The sequence below is a fragment of the Pan paniscus genome, chromosome 16 (genome assembly GCF_029289425.2).
Source record: "Pan paniscus chromosome 16, NHGRI_mPanPan1-v2.0_pri, whole genome shotgun sequence".
NCBI classification, from domain to species: Eukaryota; Metazoa; Chordata; class Mammalia; order Primates; family Hominidae; genus Pan; species Pan paniscus.
The window spans coordinates 79,629,839-79,649,854 of NC_073265.2; the positions used below are offsets into that span (position 1 = coordinate 79,629,839).

Below are 20,016 nucleotides of genomic sequence, written 5' to 3' on the forward strand. Positions count from 1 at the left end.
TTACTCAGGAAAAGCAAGCGGGGCGTCACCAGTGTGGATGGAGGGCTAGAGCCCTTCCAAAGCCACTCAGTCTACCGCAATGGTCGGGTTTCAGGAGCCATAGGAGTCCCCCCAGTATTTAGGAAAGGGACTTTGTAAGATGGGGTTTTGAGAGATGGGGTCTCACTCTGTTACTCAGGCTGGAGTACAGTGGTGCAATCATAGCTCACTACAGCCTCAAACTCCCGGGCTCAAGTGATCCTCCCACCTTGGCCTCCCAAAGTGCTGGGACTGTAGGCATGAGCCACCACACCTGGCCAGGACTTTATAAAGATTATACAACTCTTCTCCAGGACATTTTAACACCAAAAAGTAGAAGCTTTGCAGAACTTACTATGCAGAGGACAGTCCTTTTGATTATATGTAGCTTTAGAGCAACTTTTATTTTTCCTTTTTACATGGGGCTAAAAAACTTACATAGAGCAATTTTTTTTTTTTTTTTTTTTGAGACAGAGTCTTGCTCTGTCACCCAGGCTGGAGTGCAGTGGTGCAGTCTTGGCTCACTGCAACCTCTGCCTCCCAGGTTCAAGCCATTTTCCTGCCTCAGCCTCCCGAGTAGCTGGGACTGCAGGTGCGCATCACCACGCCTGGCTAATTTTTGTATTTTGAGTGAGATGGGGTTTCACCATGTTGGCCAGGCTGGTCTCGAACTCCTGGCCTCAAGTGATCCACCCACCTCAGCCTCCCAAAGTACAGGGATTACAGGCGTGCGCCACTGTGCCCGGCCGAGAACAATTTTTCACAAGCTTACTTTTCTAGTTTTGCCAATGCATGGTGAAAGTGAACCCAAGCCTGGGAACCGCAGGCCTAGACAATGCAGGGCCCTCATTCACACACACCCAAGCCCCTCCAAACTCAGGCAGCCTTGGAAAGGAGAAGTGTGAGGCAGGTGTGGGTAGGACCTGTTTTTAGTACCTAGAAAAAGGCTAAGAAAGTGGTCTGGAGATGTTTAGAAGGTTAAAACCAACGAAGAAAAAAATCAATGACAACCTATCAGGAACTGATTGACTCTCAGAATGGAGAACTGGACACAGAAACTGGATCATGCTAGAAAATTCCAGGGAACCCACAGGCCTGTGCCCTGAGTGTCCGAGAACTCCGCAGTGGGCCCCTGTGGAATGCGGGCTCCCAGGGCTGCCTGGTCCCTTCCCTGCCGTGGCAGCCCCTTCCTGAGGTGCTCTGGTCTGCCCCAGGGGAACCTGCCAGCTCTAGCAGGGCCTCTGCCTCAGGGTCCCACTACCTCCTCCCCTCAGGGACAAACACAGCAGACAATTTTGTGAAGAGCTTTTTAGTAGCTAAATATGGCACCATGTGTTCCAAGGGCAATATAAATTACAGTATGCAAAACATACTGACTGGCTGAGGTAAAACACACTGCTCCTGCCTCACGTCACCATGAGGGGAAACACACATATGCTTTTAAAAACATCTGGCTTATAAAAAAACATCCCCTAGAAAGGCCTCCAGAGAGGGGCTGTGAGGCTCACCCTCTGCCGCGCTCAGGAGGACCCGCCGGCTCGGCCCTGGCCCATCCACTGCAGCCATGGGTGGCGCCTCCCCCTACTGCCTGCCCAGGGCTCTGTCCAGGTTGCTCTTGATGGTGTCGAGGAAGTCCGTGGTGTTCAGGAAGTGCTCGTTCAGCTTCACACTGCAGAGAGAGCACCACTCACATCAGGGGCGGCTCCAGGCCTTGCCAAGGCCATCAGCCAGGCCCTTCCAGGGAACAGCCTGAGCTTGGGCATCAGAACAGCCATCTCCTGCCACCCAGACTACAGGCCAGAGGCCAGCTATAGCCCCCTACCATGAGGCCACCGAGATTCGGCAGGCACCCGCAGGGTCTGTCTTTCCAGGTAACTGCTCTCCTGAGAGAAGCTGGGAAAGGGGTGTGGGCAGGGTCGGAAGGAGCTCTGAGTAGCCAGCCTCAGGGATGGGGAGGAACTCACTAGACCTGGTCTACAGAGGCTGGCCTGAGCAGTCTCTCAGGGCTGTGGACATGTCCTGCCCCAGGCCCCCTGGCAGCTAAGCTGACTCATGAGGGGGACTTTAGGAGGGGTCCCCTGGCTTCCTCCCACATGGCCCCAGGGTCTGCCCACCACCCCAGGCCACGCACTTGCTGAGGCCGTGAATGCAGCCCGCCAGGTCCTTGGTCATGGCTCCACTCTCCACCGTCTCCACGCACACCTTCTCCAGCGTCTGGGCAAACCTATGGGAATGGGGCAGAATGAGACCCCATCTGTGCAAGGGCAGGACCCAGAGCCTGTCCTGGGCAGCTCCGGCCTCTCCCTCCATGCTCACCTGATGAGGTCTTGGTTCCCATCCAGCTTCCCCCGGTGCTCCAGGCCACGTGTCCAGGCAAAGATGCTGGCGATGGGGTTGGTGCTGGTGGGCCGGCCCTGGGGACGGGGGTTGCAGGGAGATCAAGAGCCGAGCCAGCTAGTGAGGAGGCTGCCCAGATACAGCTGCCCGCCCCTGGGCTGGTGGGTCAGGCTCGTCCTTCCAGCCCTCAGCCCAGTGGGCTTTAGGCCCCTGGGGTAGAGGGGCATTGTGAGGCCCCATGCCCTGCACTCACCTTCTGGTGTTCCCGATAGTGGCGGGTGACGGTCCCATGAGCGGCCTCAGCCTCAATCGTCTTCCCATCAGGGCAGACCAGGACGGATGTCATCAGGCCAAGGGAGCCAAAGCCTGGAGGGTAGAAAGCCTTTCTCTCAGGGCCTCGCCTCTCCTGGGGCCACCCAGCTGAGCCCTGCTGCCCTCTACAACCCAATATTGTAGCTGTCATAGTTCGTGGCTCTACTCAGCCTCCCCCAACTGCAACTGGGAGGACAGGGACTGTTCCAGGCCTCTTCACCCTGCTGTGGGTCTCCAGGGCCCAGCACAGGGCTGGAGGGCACTGGAGGGTGGCTATCACCAGCACATTAACATCCATCTGTGTCACCAGCTCCAGGTGCCCCACAGCCTGTGGCCCACAGGGCCCAAGACCCCACAGAGTCCTGTGGTCCCCCACAGCCTGCCACTCAGCCTGGCTTGTGACCCGGAGGCACATTCAAGGAAAACAATAAAGCTGCGGTCAGCTATTTCCCAACAATCACTTTTGCAGCTACTCTCTTAGGCCACTTTCAAGCTTTTTGATTAATTTCTGAATGTTCCCAAATCCACATGTCAACTCCAGCAAGCTTTTCTATTGTCAAGGACTCCAGGGCTTCAAAGGCACCCCCATGACACCAAAATAAGGATTGAACAAAGAAAACATGGACAACATCTACAGGAAAATGCTTTGTCTATGAATTCTAAGAACTTTGGCTGTAAGCAATCCCTTCTCCATTTTACCTGCACCTTCACACCATTCCTTAGACACTTAAGGTTCATTTTCATGCCTCTGCCTCATCTGCTATGGCGTTTCATCCTTCTATCCTAGATGGGAATTGTTCTGGTCAGAGGATCCCCACTGAACTTTCCAAAGTAAAGCCAAAGGTTTACACAAAGTAACAAGACTCTGCTTTTCATCAGAACCTGTCCTGGGCTTCCCTTTTCCCCGTACCAGGAGCTGCCCTGGTAAGCTAAGGTTTCTCTTTCACTCTCTCTGTCCTGCCTGTTTCCCACGCCTACCATCTTTCCTGCTCTTGTTCCCAACACAATTGGCCCATTTCTCGCTGTTCTTCTCTAATGGTCTCACCTATACTTTATTATTATTATTTTTTTGGAGACGGAGTTTCACCCTTGTTGCCCAGGCTGGAGTGCAATGGCGCAATCTCGGCTCACTGCACCCTCCACCTCCTGGGTTCAAGAGATTCTCCTGCCTCAGCCTCTCAAGTAGTTGGGATTACAGGTGTCCATGACTGTGCCCGCCTCCATGCCCAGCTAAATTTTTTTGCATTTTTAGTAGAGACGGGGTTTCGCCATGTTGGCCACGCTGGTCTCAAACTCCTGACCTCATCACCTATACTTTTTACTGCAATCTGATTTGTCTTTTAGGACACCCTAGGGCTTGGGGGTTTGCAGGCTTCCCCAACATTCTCTTCCATCCATTAGGTTCACTATGCAAAATGCATTTGCTGTAGTTTAAAGAACCTCCAGTCCTGCTTGATCCCATTTTCCTACTGGAACCAAAGAGTCATGAGGCTCCATCCTGGACTGGAGCAACCTTAGGGCTGACAACCTAGCCCTGGAATTCCTGTGCCCTCCTTTCTCTCTAAGAGCAGCCTCAGTCATACACCAGTCCAAACCTAATTTGTAATCCTCTCTCACTCAGATGCCAGGGAGCTCCTGCCCCCTGCTGTCCACAGAGGACCCTGCAATGAGTCCTGCTCCACTAGAGTTTTCTACCAAAAGGGTCTGAAAATCCGTCCAGCCAGAGAAGACCAACAGTCCACCCCCACAGGGAGCAGCGTCCTCCCAGCGTACCCTGGGCCAGGATGTCTGACTGCACATCTCCGTCATAGTTCTTGCAGGCCCACACAAAGCCACCCGAAGACTTGAGGACCTGAGCCACCATGTCATCAATGAGCCGGTGCTCATACCAGATCTTATTCTTGTCGAAGTCGGTCTTATAGTGCCTGGGAGTAAAAAGGTCTGTTATGGGGAGAGGGCAGAAGGCTGACAGGTTGGGGATCCCTCCCTGAGCCTCGGAGCTGAGCCAAATGCACTCTAATAACGACCTTCCCAGGGTAGGATGGGAACAGCATGGGGGGAAGGGAAGAAAGGCCACAGAGTACATGGATGAGGCTTTACTTGTCAAAGATCTCCTGGAAGATGTCCTTGAAACGCCCATCGTAAGCTTTCAGTATGGTGTTCTTGGTGCTCATGTATAGCGGCCATTTCTTCTGGATGGCATACTGGAAGCAGCTGTGCGCAAAACCTGAGATGGACTGCAGGAGAGACAGGGCCCTGGCGTGGTGCCCTAGCCTGGCGATTGCCGGCAACCTCCCACCTCCCAGGGCAAGGCCCAGATCTCCAGGAACGGTACCCCGCCGCCCACGCGACTGTTTAACACCAGCCTCCGTGCAGTGCACACGATGTTTCTGCTGGCCCAGCCTCTCCCTCTCAACTTCCCAGGGGCAAGAGGCCCCTCAACTTTGCTTTGGAAAGCACCGCCTTTTTTTTGGAAAACACCGCCTTTTTTTTTTTTTGGAAAACACCGCCTTTTTTTTTTTTTTTTGGAAACAACTTTTTTTTTGGAAAGCACCTCCTTAGACTATGTGGCTGGGGCAGGGCTAATTCCCAGGCCTAGCGCTGGGGTTGACAGTGTGTCCCTGGCTTATCCAATCAGAAGCCTTTCTCCCCAGGGCCTCTGTGATTGGCTCAGAGGTGGTCATGTGACTCAGCCTGGCATTGGAGCTGGAACTGGGGGTAAAGAGGCATTCTCTTCTGATAGGGTAGCCAAGCAGGCAGGAGTATGCCTGGAGCTGTTCGTAGCCATTTCTTTTCTTTTCTTTTTGTTTCAAGAGATGGGGTCTCACTGTTGCCCAGGCTGGTCTCAAACTTCTGGTCTCAAGCAATCCTGCCTTGGCCTCCCAAAATGCCGGGATTACAAGTGTGAGCCACCATGCCCAGCCCTGGTGGCCATTTCTGCCTCTTTGTGGCCTAAGAATGAGGCCATTACAGAAGAAAGGAAAGCCACGAGACAGAGATGAAGAGACAAGCTGGGAGAGGAGGGGCCCAGGATGCCCGAGCCAGCCTCACCTCGTCGGTGTTGTACATGCCCATGCCCACGCCGCCTGCGGGGAAGTTGTACACTTCCCACTCCTTGACACCGCTGCCATCTTTTGGGGTGAAGACCATTTTGAAAGTGCCGGCCCGGTCTGCCACAAAGTCTGTGGCCTTGTACTGCAGAGACAAGAGGATGGCTAGGCGAGGAGCTGCAGTCGGGGGGTGCCCAGGTCAGTGGATCCCCTCTCCACCCTGGCCTACCTGGTCGCCATGGGCGTGCCTGCCAATGGTGATGGGCTTGGTCCAGCCAGGGACTAGGCGTGGGATGTTTTTGCAGATGATGGGCTCCCGGAAGACAGTCCCCCCCAGGATGTTCCGGATAGTTCCATTGGGACTTTTCCACATCTTCTTCAGCTTGAACTCTGTGAGGACAGAGATAATAGTGGTCCCACTGCAGCCGCCATCTTTCAACCAGAATTTGAACCCCAAGCAACAACACAGCCAGACGGGGGTCCTAAAATTCTTCATGAGGAAGGCAGTAGAGTCTAGAGTGCAAATGTGTGGGCTCTGGAGTCTGCCAATTTTTTTTTTTTTTTTTTTTTTTTTGAGACAGAGTTTTGCTCCTATTGCCCAGGCTGGAGTGCAATGGTGCGATCTCGGCTCACCACAACCTCTGCCTCCTGGGTTCAAGCGGTTCTCCTGCCTCAGCCTCCCGAGCAGCTGGAATTACAGGCATGTGACACCACACCAAGCTAATTTTGTATTTTTAGGAGAGATGGGGTTTCTCCATGTTGGTCAGGCTGGTCTCAACCTCCCAACCTCAGGTGATCCACCTGCCTCGGCCTCCCAAAGTGCTGGGATTACAGGTGTGAGCCACCACGCCCGGCAAGTCTGCCAGTTTTAACGGTGAGGCTTACAAAAGTGGCTCAACCAAAGCTGTAAAAAAAAAATTACTGGAAAAATAACCAGCCTAAGTGTTGTCGTGAGGGCGAAATGAGCTCATGTGTAAAGGGCCTAGAACGGTGCCCGGTCTATGCTAAGTGCTCTGTTGGCCATTATGATTCCCACATCACACATGGAGGGAGTACAGTCCGGGGGAAGGGCTTGTCTGACGAAGCCTGACAACACACTGCCCACTCCACATGCTCCGGTCCTGGCCCCAATGCCACCCCAGTTCCTAAGGCTGTGACCCTCTCCTGCCTTGTCCATAAATGGGGATACACAACTCCCAAGGTTCAAGTGAAATGAAGAGCTCAACACTCAAATGATCCCAGTGCTGTGGGCCAGGCATGACCTGCAGGACAGGGGCAGGCCTGGGGAGTTTGCAGATGTATCTCGAGTACTGTCCGCCAGCTCCCTCCAACTGTGGAAAGTAGGAAGAGAGAGCTCAGAAAACTCCTCAACCATCCTTTCTCGAATTATCCAAACCTGGCCCCTCTGCACACACACTGCTGTGACTTCATGGAACCCTCGAGAGCGGCCCCAACAGCCAAGGACCAGAAGCCAGTCTAGGTCTGGTGGGGGCACCTCTCAGTGACCCTGCATGACCATGGGGACAGAGGCAGACCTGCAAGGCCAAGCCAGTGGCAGGAGGGCAACAGCGATGTTCCCCAGAGGCTGCTGAGGCTCTGAAGGACACAGGCCTTACACACAGCACTCCTCTGCACAATCTCTCTGCACACCTGCCTGCAAGACTGTCCACGCCAGAATGGACTACTGCCCAAAGAAGCCATCCTTACTGTGACCACATCAGCATTACCTTCCTCCTCCTCCTCCTCAGCCCTGTCACCGATGACACCTACCACTGTCAGAGCCAGAGTGTAGCAGAAACACCACTGGCCTGGGAGATGGAAGACGTGGATTCTGTTCTCAGCTCTGCTGTGCCCTAACCGTGGAACCTGAGGCCAGCCCCTTACCCACGCCTGCCCCAGCCTCATCAAAGGTGACCTCTGAGGCCCCAATGTCCACCAGGCACACACAGGGAGACTGGCCTCAGGTGCAGTTGGCCTCAGGAAAGCCCCAGCTCTGGAGCCTCCCAACCTCCCAGTCCCGAGATGAGTGACATGGCCAACTGCCCCACCCCAAGTCTGGAGAGGCCAGTGGGAGAAGCCTGTGACCCTCCCTGGCCCGCCCACCTCCACACCCTCGCACCTTCCACACGGGCCTCATCAGGGGTGATGGTGGCACACTTGACAGCCACACTGTACTTCTGGGTGGCCAGTGCAGAGTCAATGGTGACCTGGTCATCAGTCTGGTCACGGTTTGGGAGCCCGAGGTCAAAATACTTTAGCTGGATGTCCACGTGGGGCAGGATGAGCTGGGGACAGAGGGCCAGAGCAAGGCGTCACCCCAGTGACTCAGGGACATGACAACAAAGGGCAGGATAAGAAGTCTGCAGGCCATGGCAGGGGACAGTCAGTCAGAACAGGGATGAGTGAAGGCCAGTGGAGGGGCACAGCAGAAAGCTGGAGTCAGCCATTTCTCAGTGGGGCCCGGCCAGAACTGGCAGAGGCTGGGGCTTTGGAGAGAGGTTGGCAGGCCAGGCCGCAGTCTTTCGGAGGGTTCTTCCCCCATTGTGCCTATGTGCCCCCCCTCACATGGCCCATCAACTCAGCCAAATCCCAACCCCAAGTACATCTAGATTTCTCTATACAACTGGTTTCCTCTTCTCCTCAAGTGCTTTGAGATCTTACAATTGGAAGTGACAGTTCTCAACCTTTGTCCCATGAACGCACACACAGTGTGGGGCCTTCACAAGGACTACATGCTCTCCTGGACATACATAGACCACGGCAACTTTGGAGAAGCCAAGCGGCCACTCTGGGATCCCTTTGCCATGGTGGCTCGTCACAGCTGCAGGCTGGGTCACTGCCCTACACACCTGCCCTGTTCCCTTTTCACTCCTTTTCAAGAAGTGAGGCAAAACGTAGGGGATCAAGATGGAAATGATACAGGATTAACCTTGAAGCTTCTCAAAGTTGACAGAACGTGTGGGATCTGGCACCAGCACAACACAGACTGCTGGGGACAGGCCCCCGCCTGATGACTTCTGAACAATTAGCGGACCAGATGTGAAAGAAGGGTAGACAGAGGGAGAGAAATAGAGCTGCTGCTGCCTACCAGGACAACGGGGGGTCCTAGGGACCTGCAGTCCAGAAGACCCTGTGGGACAGAACAATCCCTGGCCAGCCCACCTGGAGAGCTACCCACTTCAGGAGGGGGCACTACCTTCTCCTTGATGAACTGCCAGATAATACGGGTCATCTCATCACCATCCATCTCCACCACGGGCTTCGCCACCTTGATCCTTTTGTCGGCATCTAGAAGCAGGGACACACAGCGCATCATGCCCCTGGGGAGGCTGGAGGGGGGCCCTCTCCTCCCGGCCAGGCCCGCCCTTCACCAGGAGACACTGGCAGAAAGCCAGGGCTCCAGCTGCCCGGCGTCCACTCCCCCGTCTGCAAATCAGCTCCCTCACTGCTTAGAGCAGGGGTCCCCAACTCCCAGGCCATGGACTAGTACCGTGGGCTCTGGAGAGAGGTCAGCAGACCAGGCCACAGCCTTTAGTGCAGGTCCATGGACTGTTGGGAACTGGGCCACACAGCAGGAGGAGAGCTGCAGGTGAGTGAGCACTACCACCTGAGCTCATGCCCGGGAACTGCGCACACAAGGGATCTAGGTTGCATACTCCTTATGAGAATCTAATGCCTGATGATCTGTCACTGTCTTCCAGCACCTCCAGATGGGACTGTCTAGTTGCAAGAAAGCAAGCTCAGGACCCCCCCGATTGTACATTATGGTGAGCTATATAATTTTTTCATTATATATTACAATGTAATAATAATAGAAATAAAGTGCACAATAAATGTAATGCCCTTGACTCATCCCAAAACCATCCCCGCTGCCCACCACCCTGCCACCCGTGGAAAAATTGTCTTCCATGAAACTGGCCCCTGGTGCCAAAAAGTTTGGGAACTGCTGGTTTAGAGCACCTGGATCCATCCATCCTTACTTACTTCCTTTCCTTCCTTTCCTTTCTTTCCTTCCTTTCCTTTCTTTCCTTCCTTCCTTCCCTTCCTTCCTCCCTTTCTCTCTCTCTCTCTCTCTCTCTCTTTCTTTCTTGGCAGGGTCCTGTTCCGTTGGTCAGGCTGGAATGCACTGATGCCATCATAGCTTACTGCAGCATTGACCTCCTGGCTTCAAGTGATCCTCTGACCTCAGCCTCCCAAGTAGCTGGGACTACAGGCGCATGCCACCACACCCAGCTATTTTTAATTTTTTTTTTCTGAGACGAAGTTTCGCTATTGTCCCCCAGGGTGGGAGTGCAGTGGCATGATCTCAGCCCACTGCAACCTCCGCCTCCCGAGTTCGTGATTCTCGGGCCTCAGCCTCCCAAGTAGCGGGGATTTCAGGTGTGCACCACAACACCTGGCTAATTTTTTGTATTTTTAGTAGAGACAGGGTTTCACCATGTTGGCCAGGCTGGTCTCGAACTCCTGACCTCAAGTGATCCACCTGCCTTGACCCCCGCAAAGTGCTGGGATTACAGGCGTGAGCCACCGCGCCAGCCTAATTTTAAAATTTTTTTGTAGAGATGGAGTCTTGCCCTGTTGCCCAGGCTGGCTGGACTCCCCACCCCACCCCCACTTTAATCTGGCTAGGTAGAACTACCCAAAAACATGCCCAGCCCACCAGTGGCCAAGAGGGTGGGGGCCAGTCTGGACTGTCAGACCCTCTCCCCCTGAAATATGAAGGCAGAGGAGATCAACACAAAGAACACTGGCTAGCTGCGGCTGCCTCATCCAGCACCAAATCAGCAAGAGGTTGTCCAGGGGCTCCTGCCATCCAGTTCCTAAGGAGGGCCTGGGTCCTCTTTTATGTATTTACTTATTGTTTAGAGTCAGGGTCTCTTTATCTCTCTCTGTTGCCCAAGCCAGGCTCAGACTCCGGGGCTCAAGCAATCCTTGCACCTCAGCCTCCTTAGTAGCAGGGGCTACAGGCCCAGGCCAAGATACTTCTCTTTTGTCCAAGACTTAGTTCTTTACAGTTTTCCCTGCAATTCTATGAGCTATGCTGTGTAGCTCATAATAAAATCCTCTCCAAGTTAACCAGTCACTAACTTTGTCTGTTGCGTGCGACCCAAGAGCCCTTAACTAACTTGTGGTGATAAAGGAGATAGTATAGATAGGTATTGAGTGCCTACTATGTGCCTTACAGTGTACCAATGCTGTACAATGTGATTCCATTTAATCCCAAAAACAACCCCAAGGAGGTATCATTACCTCCATTTTATTTAATTAATTAATTTATTTATGTATTTATTTTTTGAGACAGAGTCTTTGGTCTGTCACCCAGGCTGGAATGCAATGGTGTGATCTCGGCTCACTGCAACCTCTGCCTCCCGGGTTCAAGCAATTCTGCTGTCTCAGCTTCCTGAGTAGCTGGGATTACAGGCACACGCCACCAGGCCCGGCTAATTTTTGTATTTTTAGTAGAGACGGGGTTTTGCCATGTTGGCCAGGCTGGTCTTGAACTCCTAACCTCAGGTGATCCACCCACTTTGGCCTCCCAAAGTGCTGGGATTACAGGCGTGAGCCACCACGCCTGGCCATTATCTCCATTTTAAGTGTGGGAAACTGAGGCTCAGAGAGGTTAACAGCTTACTGCCCAAGGTTACAGAGCTTGAAAACAGCAGAGTCAGGAGGACTCTGACCCTATTCAACAGGAAGGACAGGCTTACAGCACCTGCGAATGGAACTAACCCTTGATCCCAGCCGACACAGGTGGGTCAGTCCTACCAGAGAAGCATCAAAGGACTCAATGAGGGGCTGATCAGAGGTCCAGGGAGACAGTGGAGGGTAGGGGGCAGGAGACGCTACTGAAGGAGAGTCTGACTTGCAGGAAAACCCAACAGTCTGGGAAGTGAATTTCAAAGAAAACTCAGGAACTGGCCACCTAACAATGAATCAGTACAGCTGCCTTGGACAAGGCTTGTTGAACCTCAGCCTGCAGCAGATAGGGGCACCGGGGCACCAGCCTGCTCCTCTGCCCACAGCCTGGGAAGACGCAGCAAATGCAGAGCAGGGAACAAGATCTAATAAAACTTCAGTCACAGGGAAATCTCACCAGCTCAGCTGAGAGCTGTGCCCTTTCCTCAAAGCAGCACTCCTCAGCCTCACTTACAGCCCAATTACTCTTGTGTTATACACAGTCCTTAGAGAGGTAGTGATGTGTCTTCAGCTCCACTCTAGATTAGACACAGCAAATCAGGTGAAGGGAAGAGAATGTTTATTTGAAAACACTGGGTTGGGGCTGGTGTAATGGCTCATGCCTGTAATCCTAACACTTTGGGAGGCTGAGGCAGGTGGATCACTCAAGATAAGGAGTTCAAGACCAGCCTGGCCAACATGGTGAAACCCCATCTCTACTAAAAATAGAAAAATTAGTCAGGCGTGGTGGCACGTGCCTATAATCCCAGCTACCGAGGAGGCTGAGGCAGGAGAATCGCTTGAACCCAGAAGGTGGAGGTTGCAGTGAGCCAAGATCACGGCACTGCACTCCAGCCTGGGCAACAGAGCAAGACTCCAGCTCAAAAAAAAAAAAAAAAAAAACTGGGTGGGAAGAACTGGCAAGGGACAGAATACCTGTGAAAAGCAGGCCTAGAAACCACCTTGGCACATTTAAAACAAAAGTGATTAAAGCCTAACAGACCTCAAACAACTGACTTTCCAAAGATATGCAAAGAGTTTGTTTTTTTTTTTTAAATCTAAAAATAATCTTAGAGATCATTTAGGGGGAATAATGAGACTCAGAGAGTGTGGTCTGCATCAGAGGCAAGATAGAACCCAGGTCCCTGACCCAAACGCAGCCTCTGGAAGACCCGTGGGTCAGATGTAGAGAAGCAGAACACAAACACAGCCTTGGACTATTCCATTCCCTAGAGAACAAAAGGTGGCTGGCTGCTGGCTCTACTGCCTTTCCCAAGACGCGATGGGGATTTTGAACCCAATCTACAATATTCCTTCACTTTTCTCTGAAGCTTGAGTGGAAAGAGCTGCAGAACCTGCAGAAAGTCTGTTGAGCTGTTGCAGAGCTAGTTTAGTTCTGGGGAGCATCTCCTATGAGTTAATTTGAGGACAGCTAATCAAATTTGTTAAAAAAAAAAAAAAAAAAAGATGAACTATCATAATCAGGAGCCCTAAGGAGAGACTCACTTGGGGCCAGTTCTACAGGTTTCAGCCTCAGCCTGGGCTCCACGGTTGGGCTTCAGGCAGGCATAGCTAGGAGAGTTCAAGGTCAAGATCAAAGACCTGGTGTGTCAAACCCTCAGAGACCACAGGACCTGATTATTTACTCACCGGCAAGTGCTAACTAAGCACTTATCCAGTACCCCACTGGGATACTGAAATGCCTAAAACACAACAGTGCCTGCCCTGAGGCAGTGAATGTGGAAGGGGAAACCTACAGGTAACAGAGAGAGCAAGCAGGGCTGTCACCAAAGTCAGGAGTGCCCAGGCCTCCCTGGAAGCAAACATCCCAGGGGAGCTGAGAACAGCAACATGAGCCAAGGCCAGCAGAGACTTGTTCTGCTTGTTCCAGGTACTGGTTTTAAAAAAATCTTAATTGGTGACCAAGTTTTAAAAATCAGTAAATCTCAACAATAAAACAAATAACTCAATGTTAAAATGGACAGAAGACTGGCTGGGCACCGTGGCTCATGCCTGTAATCCCAGCACTTCGGGAGGCTGAGAAGGGCAGATCACTTGAGGTCAGGAGTTCGAGACCAGCCTGGCCACAATGGTAAAACTCTGTGTCTACTAAAAATAGAAAAAAAATTAGCCTGGTGTGGTGACACACACCTGTAGTCCCAGCTATTTGGGAGGCTGAGGCAGGAGAATTGCTTGAACCCAGGAGGTGGAGGTTGCAGTGAGCAGAGATCACGCCACTGCACTCCAGCCTGGGTAACAGGAAGACTCCATCTCAAAATAAATAAATAAATATAATGGACAAAAGACTTAAATAGACATTTCAAGTCCAAAGATGATATACAAATGGCCAAAAGCACATGAAAAGATGCTCAACATCACTAATCATCAGGGAAATGCAAATCAAAACCATAATGAGATATCACCCCACTATCCCCTCACAACCACTAAGATAGCTACTATCAGGAAAACAAACAAACAAACAAACAAACAAAAACAGAAAATAAAGTGCTAGCAAGGATGTGGAGAAATTGGAACTCTTGTGCCCTGTTGGTGGGAATGTGAAATGGTGCAGCTGCTGTGGAAAACAGTATGGGTGTTCCTTAGCTAAAAGGAAAAGAATTACTGCCGGGCGTGGTGGCTCGCACCTGTAATCCCAGCACTGTGGAAGGCTGAGGCGGGTGGATCACGAGGTCAGAAGATCGAGACCATCCTGGCTAACACAGTGAAACCCTGACTCTACTAAAAATACAAAAAATTAGCCAGGCGTGGTGGCGGGCGCCTGCAGTCCCAGCTACTCAGGAGGCTGAGGCAGGAGAATGGCGTGAACCCGGGAGGCGGAGCTTGCAGTGAGCCAAGATCGCGCCACTGCACTCCAGCATGGGCGAAAGAGAGCAAGACTCCGTCTCGGAAAAAAAAAAAAAAAGAAAAAGAATTACTATATGATCCAGCAATTCTGCTTCTGGATATACATCCAAAAATATCGAAAGCGGGGTCTGAAGGAGATATATGTATGCCCACATTCATAGCAGCAATGTTCACAACAGCAAAAGATAGAAGCAACCCACGTGTCCATCACAGATGAATGGATAAAGACAATGTGATACAGTCCCCCCTTATCCAAGGTTTTATTTCCATGACATCAGTTACCTGTGGTGTCAGTTACCCACAGTCAACCATAGTCTGAAAATAGGTGAGTACAGTACAGTAAGATATTTTAAGAGATCACATTCATGTAACTTTCATTACAGTATATTGTTATAATTGTTCTATTTTATTACTAGTTATTATTGCTAATCTCTTACTGTTCCTAATTCATAAATTAAACTTTATCATAGATCTGTATGTATAGGAAAAAACATAGTATCTACAGGCTTTGCAGTTTCAGGTATCCACTGGGGGTCTTGAAATGCATCCTCCAAGGATAAGGGGGACTACTGTTATCTACATACAATGGAATATGATTCAGCCTTGAAAAGAAGGGAAATTCTGACACCTGCTACAAAGTGGATGAACCTGGGGGGCATTATGCTAAGTGAAATAAACCAGTCACAAAAGACAAATACTATATGCTTCTACTTACATGAGGTACCTAGAATAGTCAAATTCACAGAAACAGAAAGTAAAAAGGTGGTTGCCAGGGACTGGGGACGGGAAATGGGGAGGTATTGTTTAATGGGTAGAGAGTTTCGGTTTTGCAAGGTGACAAAGTTCTGGTGATGGATGGTGGTAATGTCTGCACAACAGTGTGAATGTACTTAACAATACTGTACACTGAACGATGACTAAGATGGTAAGTTTTATACGTTTTTTACCAAAATAATAAAAATTTAAACCAGTCAAAAAAAATCAGGAGATTTTATATAAAAATCTAGAAATGCAGCAGGCACTCACTCATGGCAAGGATGGGCTGGGCTGAAGGCGGCCTCTCCCTTCATTCCATGACAGCCAAGTGCCCTCCAGTGTGGCCCAGGGCACTGGAGTTTGAGACCCCTGTCTGCTGTTCAGCCTGTATGGTGGAGATACAGCCATGGTCTGCCCTTCTCTGGGAGATAAGTGGTGACAAGCTACCTGAAATACACAGAGCAGCAGCTAGGCCTCCCTGAAAACCTCCGAAGTGACAGCCACCACGAATCTTCAGCTGATGCATTGCACAAACACTGTCCTCTTGGCGAGAGCGCAGGATGGAATTACACCAGTCACCAGAGGCACGTTAGGCCGACTCTCCTCCCTGTCTGGGGCTCCTAGCACCCAATACCAAGTAAGGATTTCAAAACACATCCCTGGCTTCTTGCTGCTCCCAGCAGGAGGCTAGAGGTCCAGCCGCAGGCAGCCAGTCCCAGGCATAACTGCTCCCTCCACATTCCTACCCATGCTCTCAGCAGACAGGCTGCTCAGTCAGCATGTCCCAGCAAAAGATCAGAGAGTGGGGAAAGGTTCCAATTCCTGGGGGCTCAAGAAGGCAGGACAGCAATTTTGTATATTTTATGTATGTATGTATGTATCTATGTATGTATGTATGTATGTATGTATGTATGTATTGAGACAGAGTCTCACTCTGCCGCCTACACTGGAGGGCAGTGGCGTGATCTCGGCTCACTGCAAGCTCCACCTCCTGGGTTCAAGCAATTCTCCTGCCTCAGCCCCTGAGTAGCTGGGACTACAGGCGCCTGCCACCACACCCAGCTAATTTTTGTATTTTTAGTAGAGACCGGGTTTCACCATGGTGGCCAGGCAGGTCTCGAACTCCTGGCCCCAACTGATCCGCCTGCTTCGGTCTCCCAAAGTCCTGGGAGCCACCGCACCCGGCCAGAACAGCCATTTTGGAACAAACTCTAGTAGATTCCTTGGTGTCATCCTTCATTCCTTCCGTTCTCTCACATCCACATCCAAACCACCAAAACCAGAAGCCACCCTCAGACAAGCCCACCCTTACCATAAGTGAGTGCCTGCTGCGTATCTAGATTTTTATGTAAAATCTCCTGAATTGGAACCTTTCCCCACTACTGGCTCTTCCTTCAAAATATATCCAGAATCCAACCACTTCTTCACCATCCCCAGCGCCACCACCCAGGTCCAAGCCATCATCCTCTCTTGCCAGGTCCCTGAAGCTAGAATGCTCCCGATAAGATGGAAATCAGGTAACGACACTCCTCTCAAAACCCTGCAAAGTAAAAGCCAAAGCTCTCAAAAATGGCCTGTGAGCCCTCTACAGACCCCACTGCCGAACCTCATCCTGTCACTCCACCTGGTGCCTGCTGAGCCAGCCTTCGCACCATCCTCTCTGCTCTTCCATCATGCCCTTGGCACCTGCAAGTCCCTCTTCCCCCAATACCGAAAATGGCCTGCTTCCTCCCCTCCTCAGCGATTCCTTCAGTGAGGACTTTTCTGGCTGCCCTATACAAACTTTTGTGCACACACCTTTCTTGCCTGTTTCTCCTTAGCTCTTCTCTTTTTTGGGGGAGAAGGGGGAGGCAGGGTCTTGCTTTGTCACCCAGGCTAGAGTGCAGTGGCACAATCGTACCTCACTGCAGCCTTGACCTCCTGGGCTCAAATGATCCTCCTGAGTAGCTAAGACCACAGACATGCACCATCGTGCCTGGCTAATTTTATTTTTTATTTTTGTAGAGATGGGGTCTCACTATATTGCCCAGGCTGGTCTGGAGCTCCCAGCCTCAAGCAATCCTCCCACCTCAGCCCCCCAAAATTCTGGGATTACAGGTGTAAGCCACAGTGCCTGGCCTTCCTTAGCTCTTGTACCCATATATCATACTAGTCAACATCTATCTTGCTTACTGTCTGCCCCCTCCCACATCAGAATTTGAGCTGCTAAGGGTTTTGAAAGAGTCTCTGCTGGTTTTATTCCCAGCTCTATCCCCAGCACCCGGCATGGTGTCTGGCACAAAGTAGGAGTATACTACTTTTGTCAAAGACATAAATAAAGGTCAAGTTGAAGTCAACTCCATCTGTGGTCAGGGCTGCCCTGCCCTCACCTTCTGTTTCACTGAATGTGCTTCCTCCCCTCTCACCCATCTGGTATGCATTGCCACACAGGGGCCAGTGAGTTCTTACCAGCAGCCTGCACCAGATGTACACGGGTGGCATCTCTCTCCAGCAATAGGCCCCATGCCCTGAAGAAGCTTACAACCTACAGTGTACTAATATTTGCAATCTGCTGGTATTTTTAACATGGGTTTACAGAGTATAAACCCCAGGGAAGGCCACAGACCCTGGCTTCCAGTAATCTGAGAGCAGTTTCCAGCACCTCATGCCCTGAATGGAACCAGCCCAAGGGCCCTCAACTTCACACAGAAGATCTGGGAGCAGGCCTCAGCCATTCCAAAGAGGCTTTTCCTCAGTACCTACTAGGCCTAAACACAACCACCCCAATCAGCTCTGGCAGGGCAGCTAGGGCCTTATCTGACGTGGCAGAAAGATCTGCACACTTAAGGGGCAAGAATTAAGAAGTTTCGGGTTAGGAGTGAAAGAAGGCTAGATAAGTAATTCTGCCACTGAGCCGTTCACAGAACTGGTCCGCACTGCCCCAAGCTCTAACTTACCAGAAACATCACCAACAGTCGCTGGAAGCCTATGGCGTTGCAAAATAGGAAAAGATGCGTGCAGGAATTACCAGGCAGCAAAGACACGGGGCTCTTTTAGCCCCAAAATATTCTTTCCTTGTCATCAAGAGGAATGCCAAGGATTCTGTCTCCAGCTGCGTTGCCAGGTAACAAGCTGGCAGAGTCGCAACTGTATGGTCTGATGTCCAACTCCAACACCAAGCAATTTCCCCATTCATAACCAACCCACATGGGGACTTCTAGAAGGGCCTGCAACTGACTGCTTTTTCTGTATCCAAATTCAGGACCCTTAAAAGGGGCTTTGTGTTCCTGTTTGTGTGTGTTTTTCGGGTTGTTTGTTTCGTTTCTTTTTTTTTTTTACCATCAAGGCAGAAAAAAAGGGAGAATTAAAGAATGTGGCTAACTTCCACCATATTTTTGCTGAAGGTGGTGTGCTATATGGGAATCTTTGGGTCCTGGGGCACTTGGAACCTGGGAGTTGTTGGGCAGATCCCTGAGGTAGATTCCCAGAGGTACAAAAGCAGACATGCCCCTTTCTCCTTGGCAGGGAAGGTAGGACTGGGGCCCAAGCCTCCCTACCCCCCGGCTCTAGTCAGCTGCTCCCACAATCCGGTTAACCATTACCTCCTCTGGCCAGGTCAGGGCCGGCGGGCCCCACCCCCTCTTCCTCACTCTCCTGGCTCACTGCAAGGGGCTCCTGGCCAGATTAGGATAGGGGTTTCCATGGCAACAGGCATTAGGCAGGGCCAAGGGACCTACATTGTTCCCTGCCTTTTGTAGCTGCGTTGGGTAGCCAGGGTGAGGGGGCAGGCCGATGCCCACACGCCAGGCAAGGCAGCCTGCGTTGGCAACGGAGGCTCGGGCTAAGTCTTGCTTATTACGACCCGACTACTGTCTTCCCTCCTAAGCAGGGAACTAAGGGTACCCAGAAGCCGTGGGAACGATTCCGCAAAGTGACATTTTGCGCGGGCTGCCAGGTCTCTGCGGCGAGTGAGCCAGGCAGGGAGGGCATGTGCCTGCCAAGGCAGGTCAAGTCAAGGAGAGGCCCCAGGATGGAGCCTCAAGTGCAGCGATGAAGGCGAAGGGGTGGGGGTGGGGGCGGCCAAACAAAAGGGGAAAATTAAAAAGGACGCTCCTCCAGCTGTCGTGTAAAAGGCTCCAAAAATAGCTGACGTGGGCCTGGTATCAGCGCGCGCCTGGCTGAAAAGGAAGGGGAAGTGCATGTCTCCCGCCTCCCAGCCTTTGTCTGAGCAGGGGCCGAGCCACGACCCTCCCTCTCGCCAGGAGAGCGCGCGGGGTGCTCCAGCCCCCCACGGGTGCTCGTCTCGTTCCAGGGGCGCAGGGCGGGCAGGCCACCCTTCGGGTCCGGGACACTCTCAGGACCCCCTCCCGAAATACCTAGGGGCGCGCGGCAGCTCCGAGCCCCCGCCCGCGCAGAACTGGCCGTCGCCCGGGCCACCAGTTGCCACCGTCCCTCAAGTCCCCACCCCAGCGCCTGGCACGGCCGGGAAGCGCCGGGCGGGGGAGCGCGGAGCGAAGCTGCCCCCCGGCCCTTTGTGCGCCTGACCCCGCCGTCCCCGGGCTGCGGGCTGGCGGGACGTGCTTCCCGGCCCCAGCCTGGGAAGCCGCCACGTCGCAGCTGGGGGCGCGCGCCTGCCTGGACCCTCCGCGCGGCACTCACAGTGGCGCCGCGGCTGCTCTTGCGAGGTGGGGGCTGTCGGGGCTGTCAGGGCCGCCGGCGCCCAGGCCGGCCGCGAGCCTGAGGCTCTGCAGAGCGAGCGCACGACCCGCAGGTAGCCGGCCATCCCAAGCTGGAGAGCGAACGAGCAGGGCGGGAGAGGTCCGAGCGCGCGCCGCTCCTCCCGGCTGCCTGGCCGCGGGCTAACGCTGGGCCTGGCGGGCGCGGGCCGCGCGGGCACCACCGGGGCGGGGCTGCCGGGCCCGCCGCCCCATTGGGCCTTGCCGGAGAGGAGGCGGGGCCAGGGCCGCCGACGCCTCCAGCGTCCCGCGGGAGCCGGGACCTGGCGGCCAGGCCCGGCTGGTGC

At 52.7% G+C, this 20,016-nt stretch overlaps 1 protein-coding gene across 2 annotated transcripts; it reads right to left on the minus strand.

Annotated features, from left to right (window-relative positions):
• Nucleotides 1–390: 390 nt before the first annotated feature.
• Nucleotides 391–19,917, minus strand: IDH2 (isocitrate dehydrogenase (NADP(+)) 2). 2 transcript variants are annotated; one of them, XM_008973899.4, is made up of 11 exons: nucleotides 19,653–19,917; nucleotides 8,914–9,005; nucleotides 7,837–8,002; nucleotides 5,947–6,107; nucleotides 5,719–5,862; nucleotides 4,768–4,904; nucleotides 4,441–4,592; nucleotides 2,609–2,721; nucleotides 2,335–2,432; nucleotides 2,150–2,242; nucleotides 391–1,687 (listed from the first exon to the last, which is right to left on the minus strand). In XM_008973899.4, exons 1-11 carry the CDS (start codon nucleotides 19,774–19,776, stop codon nucleotides 1,600–1,602), a joined length of 1,368 nt encoding a protein of 455 aa, XP_008972147.3. In that variant the 5' UTR covers nucleotides 19,777–19,917; the 3' UTR covers nucleotides 391–1,599. The 2 variants fall into 2 exon arrangements, with proteins under 2 accessions (XP_008972147.3, XP_063452992.1); XM_063596922.1 differs by lacking the exon at nucleotides 19,653–19,917 and adding an exon at nucleotides 15,285–19,565.
• Nucleotides 19,918–20,016: the final 99 nt, after the last annotated feature.